This window comes from Xyrauchen texanus, chromosome 27, assembly GCF_025860055.1.
Source record: "Xyrauchen texanus isolate HMW12.3.18 chromosome 27, RBS_HiC_50CHRs, whole genome shotgun sequence".
Lineage (NCBI taxonomy): Eukaryota > Metazoa > Chordata > Actinopteri > Cypriniformes > Catostomidae > Xyrauchen > Xyrauchen texanus.
In genome coordinates, this window is record NC_068302.1 from 31,478,315 (window position 1) to 31,500,704 (window position 22,390).

At 37.2% G+C, this 22,390-nt stretch overlaps 1 protein-coding gene across 2 annotated transcripts in view; it reads left to right on the forward strand.

Annotated features, from left to right (window-relative positions):
- Positions 1 to 21,883, forward strand: part of LOC127620993 (FAS-associated factor 1-like) — a 101,723-nt gene extending 79,840 nt beyond the window's left edge. For both annotated transcript variants that reach the window (XM_052094386.1, XM_052094387.1), the window contains exons 16-19: positions 1,629 to 1,709; positions 1,957 to 2,034; positions 7,608 to 7,823; positions 19,867 to 21,883. In XM_052094386.1, coding sequence (XP_051950346.1) covers positions 1,629 to 1,709; positions 1,957 to 2,034; positions 7,608 to 7,823; positions 19,867 to 19,950 — 459 coding nt within the window. In that variant the 3' untranslated portion in view covers positions 19,951 to 21,883. The remainder of the gene's footprint in view (positions 1 to 1,628; positions 1,710 to 1,956; positions 2,035 to 7,607; positions 7,824 to 19,866) is intronic.
- Positions 21,884 to 22,390: the final 507 nt, after the last annotated feature.

Sequence of the window (22,390 nt, forward strand, 5' to 3'; positions counted from 1 at the left end):
AGATAGATAGATTTGTATAGCACAAATAAGCGCACCTGCACCTGAACATCACTTGAATTCTGTAATAATGTGTCAAGTTGCAGTTAAGCCAATGAACTACATTACTTGGTAGAAGAATTGTTTATTGTGATTATTATGATTAATAAATATAATTCTTTGCAGTGCTTCATACGGCTGGTGTCACTGTTTTATAAAAGCTCTAAGCTACTAGAGGCCATTAAAGTTATTCACTGTTAAGCATGGCTGTCCATGGCTTATTGCTTTATTATAACAGTGGCTTTATAGGAAACTCCTTTTGAAATAAGTAGCCTTTTAAGAGCAACGTTTAGCAATTTTGTAGTTCTTCAAAAGAACAATGAATTTGGAAAAGGCAGTGTAGAGTTTTACTCGTATCCACCCCTTAGATAAAAGATCCATTTGTTTGTAATCCCGAATCACTTGTGTCATAATTATTCTTGTGTTCAGACTCACTTTCAGAATAGAAAAACACACACGTGCACATCTACCCACCATTTCTGCCTTTACCATCTATTACAGCTCATCTGAATAGAATTTGTGGAAGTATCCCTCCTTTGATCAGCCTCTGTGCTCCATCCTTCCTTTCTCTCCTCTCTCCTTCCTTTTCTTTTCCTCTGCTCTGTGTATTCAGAACTCTTTCACATTTCCACAAAAGTCCAACCAGTAGAAAAGACCCTTAGTCTTAAAAGAGGCCGCAAACAATCGCACGAGGCTGACTGCACAAAAGCAACAGTAGTTATTCATAGTCTTCTATCTCAGCAGGTAGACCTGCAGCTGTGTGGGTCTTATCAAACAGGATACACACACACTCGCACACAAGAATAAAAGAGCCCTCCATTGTATGTAGAGGAACTCCACGTATTCACTTCTATAAGATACTCTTTCAGTAGTCCCCAGTTAGTGTGTCAGACATTACAATAGAATTCAGTATGTGGCCATTACTGATGACAATGACAAGGAACCATCTCATACGTCAAAGGTCCCACGCGATTGTTACCAGAATAGATGTGCTCTCATTGCATGATCTGAATCCTCTTCCAGATAGCCAATTTTCAATGTTACAAAGTAAATAAAAGCATCCTTTAATGTTTGTATTCAAAAGCTAAATACAATGACCCCTAAAATGATTTGAGCACTTGTATGTATAATGTGTTTGCACTATATAAAATATTATAAAACCAATTGTATTTATTTCAAAGAAAGAACACACAAACACAAGCTAAACATTTTATAAAAAACTTTTTTTGTAGGTTTTCTAATTATAAAACTATATATATATATATATATGATTGGAATTAGGAAAAAGAAGAAAATCATTGTACAAAGAAAGTATTCATATTATAAATGATGAAACAGTAGATATGCTTTTCAAAATGAACCAAATTGTTGCATCCAGTCACAATTTTTCAATAGTTTTTCTATGTAAACGTGTGCTAGTAGGATGTCTTTGACTGTTGCGTAGTGTTTCTTCAGTGTCTCGTGCAAAGTGCTACATTTTTTAGATGCCATGTCAAGTACTTTAAAACTTTAACTGTTAAAACACATCTCGAGACGCTTGTGTTCTGTCTAACATCTACGGCCACTTACTAACATCTACATTTTTATTTCAGGATGAACGTGAAGCCAGAGAAATGGTCAAGAGGGAACAGGATGAAGCTTATCGTTTGTCTCTAGAGGCTGATCGTAAAAAGGTTTGGCAAGATATTACATTTCCACTCGTTTTTTTTTTTTTTTTAAGTTTAGTCTGAAGTACACCTTTGAATTACTGTAGGTTTAGTTTTATACTCTGAGTTTTAATCATATTAATGTAGGATGGCATATAATGATATATATAAAAGTGCTGAATGATTGTGTGCATTTCAAATTTGAGTTTCTTTACTGTAGTATGCTGAAAGTCTTTTTTCATATTTATTGTTTTAAATTTTTCCTTTTTTACAGAGAGAAGCGCAGGAGCGAGAGGAGGCGGAGCAAGTTCGTCAGGAGCGAATCAAGAAGGAGCAGGAGGAGGAACGAGAGGTGAGGTTTGGTTCAATGATGCAGTTCGAATTTCACTGGTTTGGTGACTGTTTCAATAACATGGTTTATATGACAAGCACGATGGATGGTGCCAAGAAAAGGTGAGAATGACAATATGTAATTCACCTTTAAAACAGCATGATACAGGCCATGTAAACATGATCCTTCCATTTACAATAACAGGATTTCACAGAAATACATTGGTTTCCCTGTTTAGTTTTTATCTACCTGGTGCCCAGTGAAACTAAACAGACAATGTTAATACAGATTTGTTTGCAATCTACAGTATACCATATTTCCTGCATTGTGTTACTATTACTTTGTGAAACCTATTTGTTTCAATGAATGAGTTTAAAGAGCAGGTAATGCTTCTGAAAAAACCTTTTGATTACATTTTTACCCATTCTTTCTCGTCCAGTGAAGCAAAACAATTAACACAAAAAACATTGAGGCTTTAAGCCCTTATGTAGAACTGTCATTTTCACACACATTAACATTAATGCATCTCTGGATATTCCAAACATGTCACCTAAATGGGATTTCATGCCGCATAAGCTGACAAATAGCAATGTCAGTCATAAAGCTTCACATTCTGTTGTAACCGCACTCATCAAACATACAGTTTACATTGTTATACAAATCACATACATATTTGTGATCTGCCCGCGGAACCTTGCTGTGTTTGCATTATTATCTGTTTTCCCCGTGTATGAGCTGTACAAAACGACAGGTGCATGTCAGAGCACTGACACACTCACAAAGACTCCATTAAAAAGTGTCACGGAAAGTTAAGTCTCACCTGTAGACTTAGGAGTGAGCAAATATCCCCCTTCCCTATCAGCTGATCAGTGCCGGTGAAGAGTACAATACTGTGTTAACATTTAAATATATGTATTACAGATGGTGTGGTCTAGTGCACTCTGTTTGCTGCACAAAACAAAAAGTAATACTTATTTTATTAATTTAGTGTGCCAAGAAATACCACACACACACACTTTAAAGAAATAGTTCACCCAAAAATGAAAATGCTGTCATTATTTACTCACCCTAATGTCACTCAAAACCCATATGACTTTCTTTCATGGAACAAGAAAATTGTTTTTTTTATTTTTATTTTTGCTTTATAATGAAAGCAAATAGTGACTCCAGGCTGTCAATCTCCATAAATGAGAGAAAAAAAAACATACAAAAAAACTAAATAAGACCACAATAAAAGTATTCAGTACAACTATGCACTATTTTTCAAATCCTCTGACGACATACGCTCACTTTGTGTGTGTGTGTGTGTATATATATATATATATATATATCATGAATAAGACCATAGCATTAAACTGTCATTGTTTTCTTATACTGTGCTTTTGTTTATATGTATGTCCTTTATGGAATTTGACAGCCCGGAGTCACTCTTTTATTTACCTTTATTATATGGTAGGAAGAGATTTCAAGATTTTTGGAAAATGTGTTTGTTTTTCACGGAGGAAAGTAATTCATAAAGGTTTGTAACCAATGTTGAGTAGGTTACTTAAAAATAGTAATCCACTACATATGACTAATTATTGATCTAAATGTGTAATCAGGTTATTCAGCTAATTACTTAATTAAAAAAATTATATTACTAATTATTTTACTTTCTAAAACACTTATCTGCTCAATAAATTCAAAACAAAATATTAATCTATATTTCTTGTTCATTGTTACACACAATTCATACACCTCACTTTCCTTTTTCACTATGACTCATTATGGGGCAATAATTCATGTATATTAGAAATATGCATACCCTATAATGTACTTAAAATGAATTGAAAGTCAGTAAAAGTAATCTGATTACAAGTTTTTTAAATGAAATGCATTACACTACTTTTCTGACTAAAAAGTAATTAGATTACAGCAATGATTTACTCTGTAATTTGATTACCCTCATGTCGTTACAAACAGTTGATGGGTGTGAGTAAATTATGCCAACAAATAATATTTGAGTAAACTATTCCTTTAATAAGATCTTTGCTCACCAAAGAAACACCCACACACAAAGTACACATCTCAAAACATTTAGTTTAAGCGGAAAGCTGATAACCCAGGGGACACTCCCCAGTGCCAGATTATTGTCTGTTTATTCAGCAATAAATACTTACCAGGCCTGCTCAGGTGAAACTGCTATATAAGATGTTTGTCACGTTTAGCAATACAGGCTTTAACAAAAGCTTGTAATTAGTTCAGTTCAATCTCTCTGTCTTTGCGCCCCCCCATTGCTATGGTTCCATTCATGTCAGAACCTGGTGTGTAGGTTACAGTGTAGACCTTCAAACAAATGATACCCTACAATAGCTCACTTTAGCTTCATTTAATGCTCGTTGTGGACAAAGCTTTTTATATAAGGCATATTGTGGAGAGGTAAACACAAAGATGGCCTTCAGATGAAGTAATTGTGTCAGATCTGTTTTCAGCTGTGTGTGGGGGGGGCTGCTGTTAACTCAGCAGCAATCTTGTATTTTAATGAGAGGAGGGTTTAAAGTTGTTCACCTGCTGTCTGTAATGAAGCCAAGGGGAGCTGAGGCCCTTTACACACTCGAAGAAAATACACACACCACACACACACACACACACATACTGATAAAATCACCTGCACTAAACTCCAACTGACAGTTATTTGTTTTTTTCCCCCATGCTCCTCTGTGAAACGCCTCTTTGTCATGCTTCTATGATGATGGAGTCACGCCTTTGGACGTGAATCTCCAAGCTGTGAAACGGGTGACATCTCACCGATTCCTAATCTCTGCTGCAGAGATCGCCCGTTTAGTTTGTTGTTATGACATAACAAACCTCTCTATGATGTCATCAATCAAAGTGTTTGGGGTTACACACAATTGTAATTAACCTTACTTGCTCTTCAAGTGTTTAGGAGAAAGATTATATGCAAATATCACACATTAATTTTTGAGTCTATTCAAGGTTGAATGACACCAAGTAGAGATGGAAGATATAAGAGGTGTTTTGGCTGCCTTTTAAAGGGATTATTCACCCAAACATGAAAAATCTAGCATAATTTATTCAACCTGAAGTTGTTCCAAACCCCTATGACTTTCTTTTGTGGTTCCACACATTATTAAAATGGGTTTGAATGAGGGTGAGTAAATTATTTAAATGATGATGGAATTAAAATTTTTGGGTGAGCTTTCCCTTTTACTCTTGACATAAGACATAACAAACACAGGGTTCCTGCGCATCCTGGAAAACCTGGAATTTTGCAATTCAGTTTTCCAGCCAGGGAAAAGTCATGAAAAATTATTACAAAAATACCTATATGTCTTGGAAAATAATTATTTGCCCCCTTATTTTTTAACTTGTTCAAAAATATGGTAACGATGGATAATTTTTTATTTTTATAATTTTGTGACTGCCGGCTTCTGGATGTCGTTGATATAACATCAGCGGTTGACTGTCATAAACAAAGCCCAAACTAATCTCAATCGACTGAGCATCTGTGAGATGTGCTGGATCAACAAACCCGATCCACAATGGCTCCACCTCGCAACTTACAGGACTTGAAAGATCTGCTGCTGATGTCTTTGTGCCAGATAACACCTGTCACCTTCAGGGGTCTTGTAGAGTCCATGCGTAGGTGGGTCAGTACTGTTTCGGCCTGCAGAGGACCAACAGCATATTCATTTCTGTGTCTGCTCAAGTTTGAATGACACCAGATTAAGAGATAAAAGATACTAGAGGCGTGTTTTTGGAACCAGCTGTTACAATTTTGTGTTTGTATGTGGATGTGACATCAATTTCCAATGTTACCAATGCATTATGTCTGCGTGTGTGTGTGTGTGTGTGTGTGTGTGTGTGTGTGTGTGTGTGCGTGCGCGTGCGTGCGTGCGTGTGTTTGGGGTTGGTGGGTGGGTTGGTTAAGGTTTAAGTGGTTTACGAGGAATTTTTTTATGTAACAAACTGGTAATTACAAGGGTATTATGCTATAAATGGGGTTTATGAGGACATTTCCAGTGTCCCCATAATTCAAATTGCTTAAACATACTAAACAATGTTTTTATTGAAAATGTATAAATGCAAAACGTTTTTGTGAGGGTTATGTTTAGGGTTAGGGATAGAATGTATAGTTCGTACAGTATAAAAATCATTGTCTATGGAGAGTCCTCATAAGTATAGCCACACCAAAGTGTGTGTGTGTAAACAAGGCAGTAAGATTTTCTCCACCTGGAGTCTATCCAAGCACACTTGCACACGCCCAAACCACAGCGCCTCAGTGGGGTAGTGACAATAGTACCACTGGAGGGAAACAAACAGCAGAAATGTATAGAAGAGGAGAGAGGGGAATTGTCTTCTGTGATTTGGACACTTTTGTGAGGATAAAAGGAAGACGGGGAGTGGTGATGTCATTCTTTCCCGTCAGGTGCTACACTCTGGCACACTATTTGTTTAGCACAGTGAAAAGGATGCTCCTTAGTGCCCTTTGTGTGCAGGGACCAGGAAACACACAGACACATGCATACACGCATCCTGAGCAAGAGCTGGAGAGAGACGCTGTTCGGCCCCGAGAGGGCTTTTTACACGCGGCCCCTACCTAAGGGAGTGGGGCCGGCACGCGCTCACACAAGCCACCTGCTGCTAATGAGCTACTGTTGTACACTTTGATGAAATATAATTGCATTATGGTGTGTAAATAAAGCCTGCGTGTTTTGTCACAGCATATGCTGCCCAGTGTCACAACAGGAACAACAAGCTGGAGTTGAAAAGCCCAGAGGAACAGCAGGTCGTGCTCCATGTCATTGGAGAGGCTATTCCCTCACCTCTCTCTTTCTCAGTTTCACTCTTGTTCTCTTTATCTGTGTATGTGTCTTCTCGCTGGTTCCCCCATCCCTTGCGTTTATGTTTCCCCCCTCCGACCCGAGGAGAAAATTACAGTGTGATATTTCTATGACGTGTAAAATGAAAATATTTTTTTTTGCTGTTTTCAGTTGCAACGTTCAAGCTGTGATGCAGTGCTAAATTTAGGACCCATCACACACGACTTGAGTGCTGCATATTAAGCATACTCTTAAGATCTAGATAAATATATACTGGGGCTTAAAAGTTCTCTTGTAAAAGTGCTACTATTTTGCTTTTTTTTTTTTTTTTTTTTTATGTAGTAAAGATTTTTTTATAACACATATATTAGCATAACAGTTGGAGAGAAAGTTGAAATGAAGTTTCCTTTCAGAATTTCTTTTCTTTTTTTCCTTTTATTTTTATGACAGCAAGCAATCTTTGGAGAAAGAGCTTGTTTGCTTCAATGTAAGCAAGGAAATCTGACCTTTCATATAAAGGTGTTAATATGGTCAATATCACAAAATTGACTTTCTCATTCATTTTATGTCATTATATTTATTTGTGTATTTCCCCATAGTATAATGTGGTACAATAAAATTTACAATAACAACAATATGTTTATATGGTCATTTGAATATTTTATGACCTATAAGTCTCTGAATTCAAAACAGAACTGTTGTTCTGCTACATGCCTGTTGTTTTACCCTTGACATTTTGTGTAATGTACAGTTTTTCCGCCCCCTCCGCAGGCTATCCGTCTTTCATTGGAGCAAACACTGCCACCAGAGCCCAAAGAGGATGATGGAGAGCCAATCAGCAAGCTGCGTATCCGGACGCCTAGTGGCCAGTTTTTGGAAAGGCGATTCCTGGGCAACTGTAAACTCCAGGTCCTGTTCGATTTCGTCGCCTCTAAGGGCTACCCATCCGATGAGTTCAAACTGCTCACCACCTTTCCACGCAGAAATGTGAGTTCATCCACATTTACCCAGCTATCTAAATGGGGACTTGCTGTAGATTTCTTTTAAATTATGCTAATTATATGTACTGCAGATTAACCCAACCCCTAAAATAAATATTATTTCATTTTTAAAAATAAGAAATATTAATATTATTTTAAAAATTTTATTAGTATTATTTATCAACCATTCTTTCTGCTTTTTCTATTATTATTTTATTTTAAATTTTTGTGTATTATTTATTTTATTTGATTGTGTTTTTGTTTTAATTAATTTTCCTTTTGAAGATGTACCCAAATGTTTATTTTGTATTTTTATTTTTTTTAGATTAACTAATTTGTCTCTATAGGATCACTAGATTTACAAGCACACACACACACACACACAGGCATATACTGTACATTGGTATTTCTATCATTGCTAGGACTTTCCATTGATTTGGAGGTCCCCACAATATAGGTGATTTCTGGTTTTCCTACATTATTTGGACATTTTTTATATTTTCTATGTAATAAAACAGTAACACACACATATCATAACGGCATTGCTTGTGACCATTACCCCCCATTACTATCTATTACATTTTCTGTGAGCATTTTGGAACATGGGTGATATTAGATTTGAGCTCCACTGATGGTGAATATCTTTTAATTCCTGTCCATCTGTGGTGCACGAATAACTGTGTGTGTGTTTTACAGCTCAGCAGGAAAAATAGAGTGTATAATTGGCTAGTTAATCCCAGCGTGTGGCAGAACTTTGTTGCTCATATTAATCCGTGTGTGTGTGTGTGTGTGTGTGTGTGTGTGTGTGTGTACTGTACAAGTCACACACTTGTACGTTAATTAAAAGCCATGCCTGGATCATTAGTATTTCTTCTCCTCTTGTGTATTTTTTTTTTTTACATCTATCCACAAGTGCATTAATAATTTGCGGAATATTAATTGCGGTCCTCATAAGCACAAAGGTGCACTGGCTACTTCGGATACAGTCAGCAGTTCTCTCCTCTGTGTGCGTGTGTGTTTGTTCATGTACGAGAGAGCTCTGTCGTAAAAGTGCTGGGTTTGTGTGCACTCTGCAGCAGGTAGATAACAAGCACTGCACTTAACGACTTGACTAATTAACAGCATGGAAACAGAAATGGGCTTTCCATTAATCAAGAGATGTGCGCAGGCCTGCCCAGACAGCATGCCATCCAAACCCTTTGGGGACCAGTGCTATGGCCCCCAACAAACTCAAACACACACACAAAATGCCTTACACACTTTTCACCCACATAAACACTCAATGTCTGCTTAAAACACTCGTATACATGGCCAAACTTTCCTCCAACACATTTTCACACCCAAACACCATTTCACACATTGCATTGCAGTTATTCACAGTCTCTGTTCAGAAAACAAAAGAGATTCAAGTTGTGTGTTTCTGTAGAGGGCGAAGTGTATCCAGCATATCCAGGAAAATGAAAGCAGGAAAAACAGGCTGTGTTTGTGATTGTGACTACAGTGCCTAAGTTTAATCCTTTCTGTCTCTCTCTGTATGCCTCTTCTAATTAAAATCATCTCTGCCACAGACTCTCTCTATCCCTCCCACAGGATTAGACCATGAGCACTATTGCATTTGTAATTCTGCACAAATGTTTAAACTTCATCTCTCTCTCTCTCTCTCTCTCTCTCTCTCTCTCTCTCCCCTCCTCTGCTCTCCGCATCCAAAACCAAGATAATTGCCAGCAATAAGAGAGTGATTAAACAGAGAGGAGTTTAAAGCGAGAGAGAGATGGAATAAGTGTCTGAAGGCTTTTGTTTCATTTGCGGCCTGCGAGGGTCTGTGTTTGTCAGTGAGCTGTTTGTTCTTTTCTTCCTTTTGATGGACAGATCCAATGCACCTGCACTTTTCTGAACGAGAGTGTGAGGAAGGATTAGAAACCAGCCTCAGGATTGCCTTTCTATTCATAACACTCATTAATGTCAAGGCACAATCATATAGATACTACATCAGTGTTTAGAGGACCTCCGATCATCTGATGGTGTCTTATTCTTTTTATGTTTCGTTTTTTGTGAAGTTATCTAACTTGGGTTCCTACATTACCCCTTAATTTTCCCTGAAATAGTGCTGGTGCTGGAGCCAGTTTTCGGATCTGCAAACCTCTCTCAGGCCACATCCACACTAATGTCTTTTGTTTGAAAACGCATTGATTTCACGACAGTTACACCTCTTGTTCACACTACAACGCCATTTTCCTTCACTGAAAACAAAGTGAAAACACTCCATTACCGCATACTTGGAAGACACTAATTTTAGAAAACAAAACATTGGAATAGTGTGGATGTGGCCTCTGAATCTGCCCACATTTCCACTGACTTGAAAGCCTTGTTATGTTACTACAAAATCTGCTAACATTTGATTAAACAAATGTTGAATCACATTTTATTCAACAGTCTTATTTAGTTTTCAAAACATAGTTTACCATCCAAAGTAATTTAGTCAATGTCTTTAAGTCATCACTTTGATGGAACTGTCAGAAGCTATTCACATAAATATGTAATTAATCAAATTCATGGCTTCATGACACATGGCTTATTTGTAAAAAAATGTATATTTTTTTGTATATATATACACATGGATATACACTGCTTGCCCAATTATTAGGCAAATTGTATTCCTCTGGATTAATTTTATTGTTGAACAAACACAATGCTCTGTCTTCCTCAGGGGAATATATTAGTGTGCACAATTGTTAGGCAACTAAATTACAAAAATAATTTCTCCCAACTCAGTTGTTTATTCTCACATTTTTAGAGTAGGTGTAACACATAAGTAACACAAAATGACAATTAAATAAAATGTTTGGCCTTTCAAAAATATTCAATAACCAATCTAACCACGCTTCTTTTCAATAACTGCCATGAGCCTTCCATCCATGGAGTCTATCAGTTTCTTGATCTGTTCATGATCAACTTTCACTGAAGCAGCAACCACAGCCTCCCAAATGCTGTTCAAAGAGTGTATTGTATTCCCTCACTGTAAATCTCATGTTTGAGAAGGGCCCACAAGTTCTCAGTAGGACTTAAGTCAGGTGAGGAAAGGAGCCAAGTCATTATTTGGGCATCTTTGAGGCCCTTGCTGGCTAGCCAAGCAGTGGAGTACTTGGATGCATGTGATGGAGCATTGTCCTGCATAAAGATCATGGCCTTCTTGAATGATGAGTACTACTACTTGTACCACTGCTTGAAGAAAGTACTTTCCAGAAACTGGCAGTAGGTTTGAGAGTTGAGTTTCAGTCCATCTTCAGCTCGAAAAGGTCCAACTACCTCATCCTTAATGATAGAAGCCCATACCATTACCCCTCCTCCACATTGCTGGCACCTGACTCAAAGTGGTGCCCTGTGTCCATTAGTAATCCAGCCATAGGCTCATCCATCTGGTCCATCAAGAGTCACTCTCATTTCATCTGTCCATAAAACCTTTGAAAAATCTGTCTTCATGTATTTCTTGGACCAATCGTGATGCTTCAGCTTGTGCATATATTCAGTGGTGGTCGTGTTTCAGCCTTCTTGACCTTGGCCATGTCTCTGAGCACTTGGCACCTTGTACTTCTGGACACTCCAGGTAGGTTGCAGTTCTTGAATATGGTAGCATTGGAGGATAATGGGTTCCTGGTAGCTTCACGTTTAATTCTTCTCAAGTCTTTTGCAGTTAATTTGCACCTTTTCTTCTCCATGTGTTTTTTGAGCACCAGTTGACTATTAGCAATAAAACGTTTGATTGTCCGGTGGTCAAGCCTCAATAGTTTAGCTATTTCAAGAGTGTTGCATCTGTCTGAAAGGCATTTTACATGTTTAATGTTTGACTTTTCACTGTCAGTTAAATCTCTTTTTGGCCCATTTTACCTGCGGTAATGAAGCTGCCTAATAATTATGCACACCTTGATATAAGGTGTTAGTAAATTTCACCACACCCTCCCTCATTACACACATACATGCCACCTGAAAATGATTGAATCCAATAAGCATTCAGGTTTTTATGGTTTGGAGTTGGAAAATGTGCATGAAAATAATGATAAGATCAGAATACTCACTCACGCAGTGTATGTGTGTACATATATATAGAATGAATGTATATAATATGCTGATTAACTGATCACAATTAATCACATATATAAATATCTGCAGAGAAAGGCTCTCAAATAACAATAATTCAATATATGTTTAAATAATTATAAAAAGTTATATTTAAATAATTCTGAATGCAAAATATTTCATAAATATAATGACTCAGATCATTATAATGCATTAAGACAATACAATAAGTGGCTTTGGAAGGCAATATGTTGTTTATTTCCATATTATTGAACACTGGTCTACAGTTTACAGCAATTAATTTTGCAATTGAATTTGTCAATCTATTAAAGAGAAATATATTATAAGGGCTTTTCAAGTGGATGTATTAATGTGCACCTGCATCAGACGGATGCTTTTGGAGCTTCTCACTTTGGTAGCGTTGTGTTATGAACAGCATTTTTAAATTGATGTGTCAATTGAAAATCCCTGCGTTCGGAATTGCGCTCAGTCCAGCTGTTTTTGAAAGCAACGCGTTCTTATCTTGTGCTGTTACTGGTTTCAAGTAAGCTTGAGTATAGTTTGTTGTCTGTTAATTTTTTTTTTAACATGTTATTTTTTATATAATTAACCAGCGGAGTTAAGCGGTCATTGTTAAACAGGGTTTTCTTTTCTTTTTCTTTTTTTAGGTCTCGAACTGCCTTTTTTTTTTTTTTTTGTTGTTGTTTTTTGTTTTTGTTTGTGGAAACACATGGAGCAGCTCCACCAGGAACCAGGACTGTTTCTGTGCAAAAGTGGTACATCTCTCAGACCAGTTCATTTAATATCACATCCACTTTAGCATGTATAATTAATCTCTATGTCCATAGAGAGCCATTTCGGGTCATGTCGTTTCAGGACACTGACGTCAGTATGTGCATTTTTGTTGTCTTCTTGCCTTAAGACCCCCCACCCCCTTAGCATCCCGTGGTCATGCTAAAGAAAAGCAGGAGCCAGAACTGACTTCTCCCCAGAGGTGGAAACCCTCGTGCCCCCCCCCATCCCTGCTTTAGAACGGCCCTTAGCAAAGTCTTACTCCAACACCACGCTAACGCCCTCACCGCTCCTGCAGGCAGATAATGATCTCCCACCGCTTTCCTAATTGGCCAAATAAACACTCCACAACACAGCGTTAACACAGACCTGGCTATTGGGTTTTAATTCATGGTGGAGAGCCTTAAATGGCTTCATTAGAAACGCATTGCTTCAGCTGTATATTTTTTTTTCTTTCTTTTTTTTGTGGTTGGTTTGTTTTTCTCTTTTTTCATTCTGTATGGAAAACCACATATCCCGTGTCTGGTCTTTATTTTCATTCTCTCTTAGTTGTTATTGCTGGGCCTTTTATTAACGCTAATGAACTGCATTATTTAATTGTCTGGCTTTTGAAGTGGAGATGTTCAGTTTAAACAAGTCTTGGACCGTATCAGGGAGGGCTGGCATTGAGCTTATTACTAATTTTCTTTTAAATGTTTTGACTGCGTGATTCAGAAGCCAAACCTTTGTAAAAGCGTGCACATATTTAAAGTATAATAATGCCCTTGCTTGGTTTACTTTGCCTCAGCCTGGTAACATACACCTGCTTTATGATGAAACTCTGCATTGTCATTTTAATGAGTTTTTACTGTGTTATTTATCAGGTTAATCCTAAATTATACTAATAATGAAATTAATTAAACTAAACTGGCAGCTGCTAGTAATTCATCTTTTTTTCTGTGCACTAGACATATCATGCTTTTATTTTCCGTATTGACTCCCTGAGGGAGAGGGCTTTTTTAAATAGTCTGCTTGTCGAAATGTACACAGTACAGTCGATGATGCCAATTAGTTTTCTTTTGTGTTCTTGCTTTTTGTTTCAAAAGTACTGCTCAAATTTCACGTGAAAACATTGTAATTACACTAACAGTGCTGATAAATTTTACCTTCAGCTGCGCAGTTATTTTTATGACAAGGAACCTCTTTTAGAAATGAGTGCCACAATATTTGTGTTTCTTTCCTCTCTATGTGTGTTTAAAAGAGTAATTAAAGGTTTTTATCTGAAGTAAAAAATAATAGCAATTTACAGTATAAGCAGACAAAAATGTTTATTAGAACAGAAATACTTTGATATCATGTTAAATAATTTAACTTGCAAACATATGAAGCCTTTAGTGCAACTCAACTTCTAAATCACCTGCTAAACTTGATTAAACTAAAACATGATCAACACATTCCATTTGCATGTGCAAATGTTTTTAATTATAAACATTATTTGATTTTGTTTGGAGATCACTCATAAAGCTGCATTCACACTGCCAGCTACTTTGTCGCTGCATGTCGCCAGTGGCTGGTAGTTAGGGCGCTAGTGGTATGTATGGAGAGTTTAAACAGCACAGTTTCTTTACAATTAATATTATTATAAAACTATTTGGATAACGTGAGCTCTACCATCTTCTCTCGTATTGGCTGTTGCTCGCGAAAGTCACTCATCATTTGCATAAAGTTAAAAATGTCTCAACTTTGTCGTGTTGCCGGAAGTCGTCAGCTCTCATTGAAAATGAATTAGATGAGGTTGTTTTGTCGCTGTGTGTCGCTGGCAGTGTGAACGCAGCTTTAGGCTTTTATTTTTGCTGCATTTGAAACTTGCCTGGTCATAATTTCTTAAAACTAGTCTTTGTGAGGCAATTTTTCATTGATTCCATTTAGTAGTTGGCACAGTCATCAAGCCCAGAAGTCGAGTAGCACTTTACTTTTGGAGAGCTCGAGCTTATATCTCTTTCTTTTGCCCCTTTTCCTCTTGTTCATCTGGGCGGTTATCCTGTGTTTGTTTGGTGACTGTGTGGGGCCGTTGAAGATGAGTGTGTTAAAGGTTTAACTGGATTACCTGCCATCAACATCATCAAGGTCCAAAGAAAACAGGCACCCAGCCCTCCACACGGCCACTTCTTCTGCTTTAATAAACCTTCTCAGGATTATGGCGATATGAGTCTCCACACCCCTCAAATGATCTCTTTTCTTCTCCTGTTTGCTTTGACCATTGGAGAACATATTATTCATCTGTGGAGATCACACAATTTGGACACGTTTGAATTAATCTGAACTTAACATCTTCCATTAGAAAGAAAGTGGTACTCTACGGTTAAGGTGGTCAGGGTGGGTGGGTGGGGGGTTAATCAAGCTTTAATTTCATGACTCTGAGTGTGTGTTTGTGTGTCAGCTGAAAAGGTGTTAGAAAGCACTCTGTGTTGCTCAGAGAAGTCTAATTTAATTCAGGAGGGCCAAACAGAAGGTTCTGAAGAGACTAACAAGTGCTGGGAAAAGAGGGAGGGAGGGAGTGAGAGGGAAAAAGAGCGAAAGACAAGGAGAGAGCAGAAAAACAACAGCTTTGTTTGTTGACAGATGCTTCTCCTCTTATGGTCTGTTAATTGGATAACAATGTAAACAATCACCCATGGCATCTGTCTCCTGCCATAAGAGTGCCACCTTGTTTCTCTCCTTCCCCTTCAAAAGAGAACAGTCATCAACACAAACACAACCACACACCTGCGTCACCCTAAAAACCTAATTTGCTTCTACCTGATGCTGGGGCGTTATAGCAGGCTTTCGGGTTCATTTAAATTACGTTTTTTGTAAGCTCTCCTTTAAATGATGGTTGTGCCCCCACGGTGGAAACGATGTGTTTTACTCTCTCTCTGGTACGACCCCATCCTGTGGCATCAGGTCAGGCTCAAAAACAAAAGGCACAAGTGACACGCTAAAATGAGGTTTGGGGCAACAGTGCTAATGTGCTGAAATGGGTGTGATAACGGTCCTCCACCCCACCCCACCCTCCCATCTGAGACGCCCAATTGCTTTCACCAAGTGCAAAACTACGCTTTCACCTTGAACTGTGTGTACAGTGCATCATGCCCAGCTGTGTCCCAATGAGGCCTTTACCTTAGAATATTTCATCTTTACATGTATAATGTGGTTTATTTTACAGTTAGTGTTTTTGCATCGTCAGATTTCCTTTTTGAAAAATATTCTAGTTTAAATGCATTCTGAGGATTACAAATTATATCAACCCTCAGTTTAGAACCACAAAGACGAATGAGTGAACAGTAATGCCCTTACAGTGGAAGTGTATGGGGGTTTATAAAACATGTGAAGTTTTGTTAAAGCACCTACAGTATATTAATTCTCCAGTAAAAAAAAAAAAGAAAAAAGTTTGAGTTGAACATTTTTCTAAATTGTCCTTTTTATTGAGGTTTGATGGAACACTAACTGCCAATAAATTATGTTATCATTAGTGGTGATTATTAGTGGTTCTTGGTCATTTTAAGGGTTGGCATTGGTGATTGTTCTAAAATTAATGTTTTCAGCATGCACTTAAGTTTTAATTTCCATCCAGAGCATGAACGATAGTGGTGGGTTATTATTTTTACAAGCGATCTGACTGGATTGGATTTTTGCATGGAGAACAAAAAATTTTGTGAAAAAATTGCTTAGACTTGTATTGAAGGAGGGACCTGAAGAATATCTATGGACCCAGTTTCAAGAAACTCCTTAAATTAAGAAAACCCTTAGTTATCATTTTAAATATATTGTCACTAAGAGCTTTTCTTAACTTAAAGGGGTTTCTTGCAACCCAGCCCCAAATAGAAACACACTCTTTGTCTTTGGTATTTTAAAAAAATCAAAATCAAAATAGCTACTAGTTTTATATGATTACTCTAGATAGGATGAATTTAATGCTGATTTTTAAATAATGGACGAATATAAACAGTGTAGACATATGGGGAGACCGGGGCTAGTTGTCACACGGGGAGGTTGTCACAAAGGCAATTTCTCAGTAATGATATTTGGAGTCTGAAGTCCAATTCTGCAAATGTGTGTTTTCTCTAGCAGAGGTTTTGTATGTTGATTTGAAACGCATATTTCAAACCCTCTTAAATTAGAAAAAATTACCCTCCAAAGTTAATTTTCTCTTTCATCAGATTTGTATTATCTGCTCTTGGGTAAACAAGCAGGCATAATCAAAACGCATTAGTTCAAATATATTATGAAGGCAGATTTTTTGCGAAATGTTTAAATGCGTTCTTAAGACAAAGTTAATTTTTCATGAAAGGCAGGTTGTCACAAAATATCATACATTTATACAATTAATCAGGTGCAATATTTGTTGGCCAAAACAATTTGATATTTTTGTACATTACCTTGTCCGTTTTTGTTGTTTTATGAATCGTTTTGTGCTTCAGAATAGTTTAACCTTTTGTGACCCCACGTACACATGCGTGTACATTGTTTTTTGCCTTAGCTATTCGCAACGCATAATTTAAATTAATTTAAACTGACTGATCTCAGTTCAGGAGACTCTGTGCTGTCAGTAAAGGGTTAAACTTTCAACACACAGAATCATGTGACTAAACAATATGGCACCAACCACAGTGGAGTTTGTCTTTGGGAGAAACGCCAACAAATCTACATCTGGTAAGAAACCTAATTAAGCTTTTACATTGAAACCTGTTTGAATCAAAAGATTATAGTTTCATCTGATATGCCATTTAAAAAATTTGAGCGATTTATCGTGAAACTCCATGCTGATAAACACAATGTACACTAATGTGTACTTTAGCTTATTTTTAGAATCCTATATTTACTGTGCATTATCACATTGAGAATCAATTGGTTCTTCCAAAAGCTGAAAAATGTAGCTTTCAGAGTCTTTTTATGGATTTAGGATGGAAATAGGGTGCATTTTTAACTGTTCTGAGACCAGTGCAGACAGACAGCACACTGGAGATTAAGTAATTCACTAAATGGGGACCAAAGGATCAAGGGAGCATCCTATAGCTCTCTATGCAGCTAAGAGCATTCACTCCTAAAATTTGACATGTTTGGCAGACATGGACCAATGGTAATTACTACGTAGATTCAGAATTTATAATGTATAATTTTATTTAAACATGATTGACTAATTGGATGATGCTTGCATTACTTTGAATCAGAATTATTTATGCTAATTTCTGATGTCTGTAACATCTCAAAAACATGTAAAACCAACACTCCAGGAAACATAATAAAAACTGTCATACAAAAACAATAGGACTTTCTATAGCTTGGCATTATTTTAAATTCACAACATAGTCCCGCTTTCCACATATGTTGCCATTCATATTTAGGAAGCTATTTGCTCTAGAGTTTTAGTTTTGTTTGTTTGGTTTATGCATGTTTATTAGGAGCTACTAGTTACCAATCAAAAAGGGAAATTGAAAATGCACACCGCAGACGGTCTCAGGAGGTAAATTTTTTAAATTCTGCTAAAAAGCCTATAATAGGGTGTTTAATGCTGGCATAGGTTTAAATGAAACTTATGCTACTAGTTAATGGAAGGTTCCACTGTGACAACTTACCCCATAAAGTGTGACAACATGCCCGCTATTAGTTCAATGAACTGTATCTTTTTTTTTTTTGTCCTGGGCAGAAACATTTGAATTACTAAAATAAACCCACCCTGAGAATGTTCACTGGAGTTAAAGGTGTGAGAGTTAGCCCAGATCTCGCCTACATGTTACTCCTTGTTTACCATTTTGGTTAGAATGGTTTTTATTTCATCAGCTTTGCAATATCAAGCAAAGTCTTGCCTGCTCTCACAGAAACGCCACGATATGTTAGCTTTATTCTTTGACCCCCGTGACCTTCCAGCCCAGCTGCTTTCAGCTCTGTGTTTTAATTAGAAGCAGGGAGACCTGGAGGGGTCTTCAGAACACAGAATAGGTCTTAATCAGAGTCCTGTCACCAGGCTGCAGTTAAGCCCCTGTGCTGAGCGCTGTAGCTGTGCAGTGTGTGGACACCCAGGTGTGAGCAAAGGCCCCATGTAACAAGAGAACACTCTGCTATTAGCTCACTACAATGCAACCATCATCTCCCGCTCTCCTTTTCTCACTCTCGCCACAGGATCACAAGCCGCTTACGTAAACTCCTCGCCACTCTTCATCATCTCGGCAATGATCTGCAAAATCCCCAAACTGAGACTTGGCTCTGACATGATGTTAGTCACAAATGTCCTTTTTTGGACGTCAGTTAGTTTGCTGTTAACAAATGTGGCTATGATGTTCAGATTGTGGTGATCTTCGAAAATGAAGTTAGGCAGTTGAGCTAGTCTCTTATTCTTTGCTGATGAGTTCTGAGTTCTCACCTCATCGCTTTGGCACAGCTATTGTGTTGGGTTTGGATTGGTCCATTTGCGATAACAAACGGCAACTATCTCAAAAGGAAACAGGACACGTACCTCACACGGGGACATTATCACATTACAGGGCTCACCAATGACATCAGAAGTCCGGACCCCACACATCGCATAGTTTAGCGGTCACGGTCTGAACTGGGCTCCTATAAACTAATTGAAAGTTTGTAATAGATTGCAATGATTTTTTTGTAATGAGCAATTCATTTTCAAGTTTACTACTTTCACTAACTGATGCTGGTTGTCCACTACAGTGGACAGATCTTTAAAAGCCCTTTTTAAACATTCAGGGTGTGACGTTTCATCCACCTTTAGACTTTATTCATAATTCTATATGATTTTCCTCTTTGTGTTATTGTGATATTTTTTATTTTTTTATTTTTTTTTATATATGATAACATAAATTCACCATGGCAATGAATAAGTCAGGGGTTTTCAAAAAATTTTGAAAATATTTGGGATCCCCAAATATGATGATTCTCTTGTGAGGGACCCTTTGAAAGTGTGCAGGTTGCAAGGAAGGTAAGATGAGTACACTAATAATACATTTTTAAGAATTATTTTGTTTGAAAAAGTACATCTTGAAAATGAAATGCTGTGACAGATGTGTCCATTACAACAACTCTCTCAAAATACATCATTTTAAGAGGAAATATTATCTTCTGACATTTAAAAAAATATATTTATATTATTTTATTTAAATATTCTTGTATCAGTGTGTTAAAGGTTGGTGGTCTATTTCTTTGTCTCTCCCCAGATAACGCAGTTAGACCCAGCATGGGATCTGGTGGAGGCCAAACTCTTTCCTCAGGAGACACTTTTCCTGGAGGCCAAAGAGTAGAACCCATCCAGGATGAGCGTGAAAAAGAATAAGCAAAGAACTTTTAGCATGATATCCACAGCGACCAGACACACACCCACACACACTATCACACATGTTGCAGTGTATCTGAATGCTGAGTGTACATTTTATGCGCACTGAAGCCTTCACTAGCACATGGATAAACACTCACTCACATAACTGCAGTGTAATGTTTTTTGTCCACCCAAATGTAAGATAACCGAAAAGAGAAGAAAAACAAATCATGCAAATGTGTGGAAGTCTAAAACAGCCAGCCTCACAGACAAGGGCTTCGCTCGGTGGCTGCTTTTTTAGACATGTTTTGTGTTGAAATGAAAGAATATCAATAAATAAAAACAACAACAAATAAATAGTCAAACAAAGAGGCATTTCCTGGAGAACGCTGGACCATGTCCTATCCACAACACTCACCAAGAGTCCCTGATTCTCAGCGTAGCCCTGGAGAGCCCTTCATCGCTCAGAGCCATGGCTTCTTCTTGACACCCAAATTGATCATATTTGGTTTTAACCTCAACTGCATTTGTTTATTTTCTCATTTTTTTCCTTTTTAAATTTGATGCTGTATTAGATTTAGGTTGATATGCATTATATAAAGAATATATGAACACGCATATGTCTTCCTATTCAAATTTAATTTTTTACTTTCATGGGTGGGTGATGTCTATCAAATCATGGCATCTTCTAAAAAGCTCATGAACTCTTTGTATTTATGACAAGAGAAGATGTTTCTACTGGACATCATTCATTTAAACATGGAGCTGCTGATAAATTAATATGATAGGAGAGAAGGGATGCCACTTAAGTGGTTTCCTCTGGCTTGATCTAATACAACCCAATCAGATTATTGTTCCAGTTTACTGGAATCTTGACTGTTATTGGTTGAAATTACAAAATGGAAATAGTACAAATGTGATCACCGATGATGCAAACCAACTGTGGCTAATGGTGTGATTCACTAAGAAGTGTTTGTGCCCGTGGTTCAGATACAAACTTTTATTTCCATTTATTTCTATTGTTCATGAGAATATAGTTGTATTTAACCCAATGGCGTTTACGTGATTGGGACTAAACAGAATATTCCATTATCATTTTAAGCAACTGGATGAATGCTACACTCCACTGCAGAGATGTTGAAATGGATATATTGATCTGTCTATGGGAAAAACTGATCTTCTTGTTTTTCAGCAGAGCTTTAAGGACGTCTTTTATCAGTATTATCTGCCATCATAACTACCTTTGCTCTGAAATTAAATGCTGTTTGTGCTCTCTGCAGCTAAAATCATGTCTAAAGTTTTAATGAGAAATGAAAAATGAGACTAAAGAGAAACTGAATGTGTTTTATATACATTTCCAGCATTTCCTCTTGCAGTGTCTTTATAAACGAACTTTTTTTTTACCTGATGGAGGGAGAGGTCTTTCTATCCTGGGGGCTGTTTCATTCATGTGTTGCTTTGGCATTTCTCGTCAAGTTCTCACGCAAGGAATCTGAATGTTTAATATGTGCATCGAGTCATACTTCCACTGCAGATGATATGCCCTGAGAAATTATGAATCATTCTCTTCCTCTCCCACTCTCTTTGCTAAAAGTGAACTTATTAACTCAAACATTGTGGTGTTCTTCATTTTAAACGAAGGATTTAACCCTCTTATTCAAAGTGACCACAACAAACTAAATTATAGCTTTCTTGTGATTCTTCCAGCATTGGCCAGATGATAAACCATTTTATGCGATCAGCTCTTTATGTGTTTGTCAAAATGAGCATTCATAAAATGTATATGCTACTGTTTACTTTTTTATACAGTTGCCCCCAAAAGCACTTGGACACTTTAGCCACTCTTAAAAATTGATACTTTTTTTATTACAAAATATCAAACCAAGTTCTATTAAAAAACCAAAACGCACAAATACACTTTGCAGGCAAAAAATCTAACAAAAAGTAAGTTATGTGTTGTAAATAGATAGTTCAATATTAAAACTATATTTGGACACTTTCTAATTGTCAAACTTTGACAATTAGAACGTATCCATATGTGGTGAACTACGCCTACTCTGCAAAGACATCCGTGTATACTTGAGGGGAACTGACTTCATCCACAAAGAATTACCTTGAGACCAGTTTTTTATTTGTATTTTTTAAGTGAATGCCAAAGAGTCTAGCATCATTAGCTTGCAGCTTTGTTTGATATGTTGTATCTAATGCAATCACATTCTGATCATTTTAAGTGTGACTCAAGTGTCCTAAGGTGCCCAAGTTATTTTGGGGGGCTACTGTGAATGTGCCATTCTCTGAAATTAAAATGGGCTGAAATATGGAATAATGTATGTGCATACTAGAGTTGAAATTGTTTTAGAATATGCAGATAGCTGCTGTCCTGGTATCATGTTAAAGGAACACTCCATGTTTATTTCAAGTTAAGC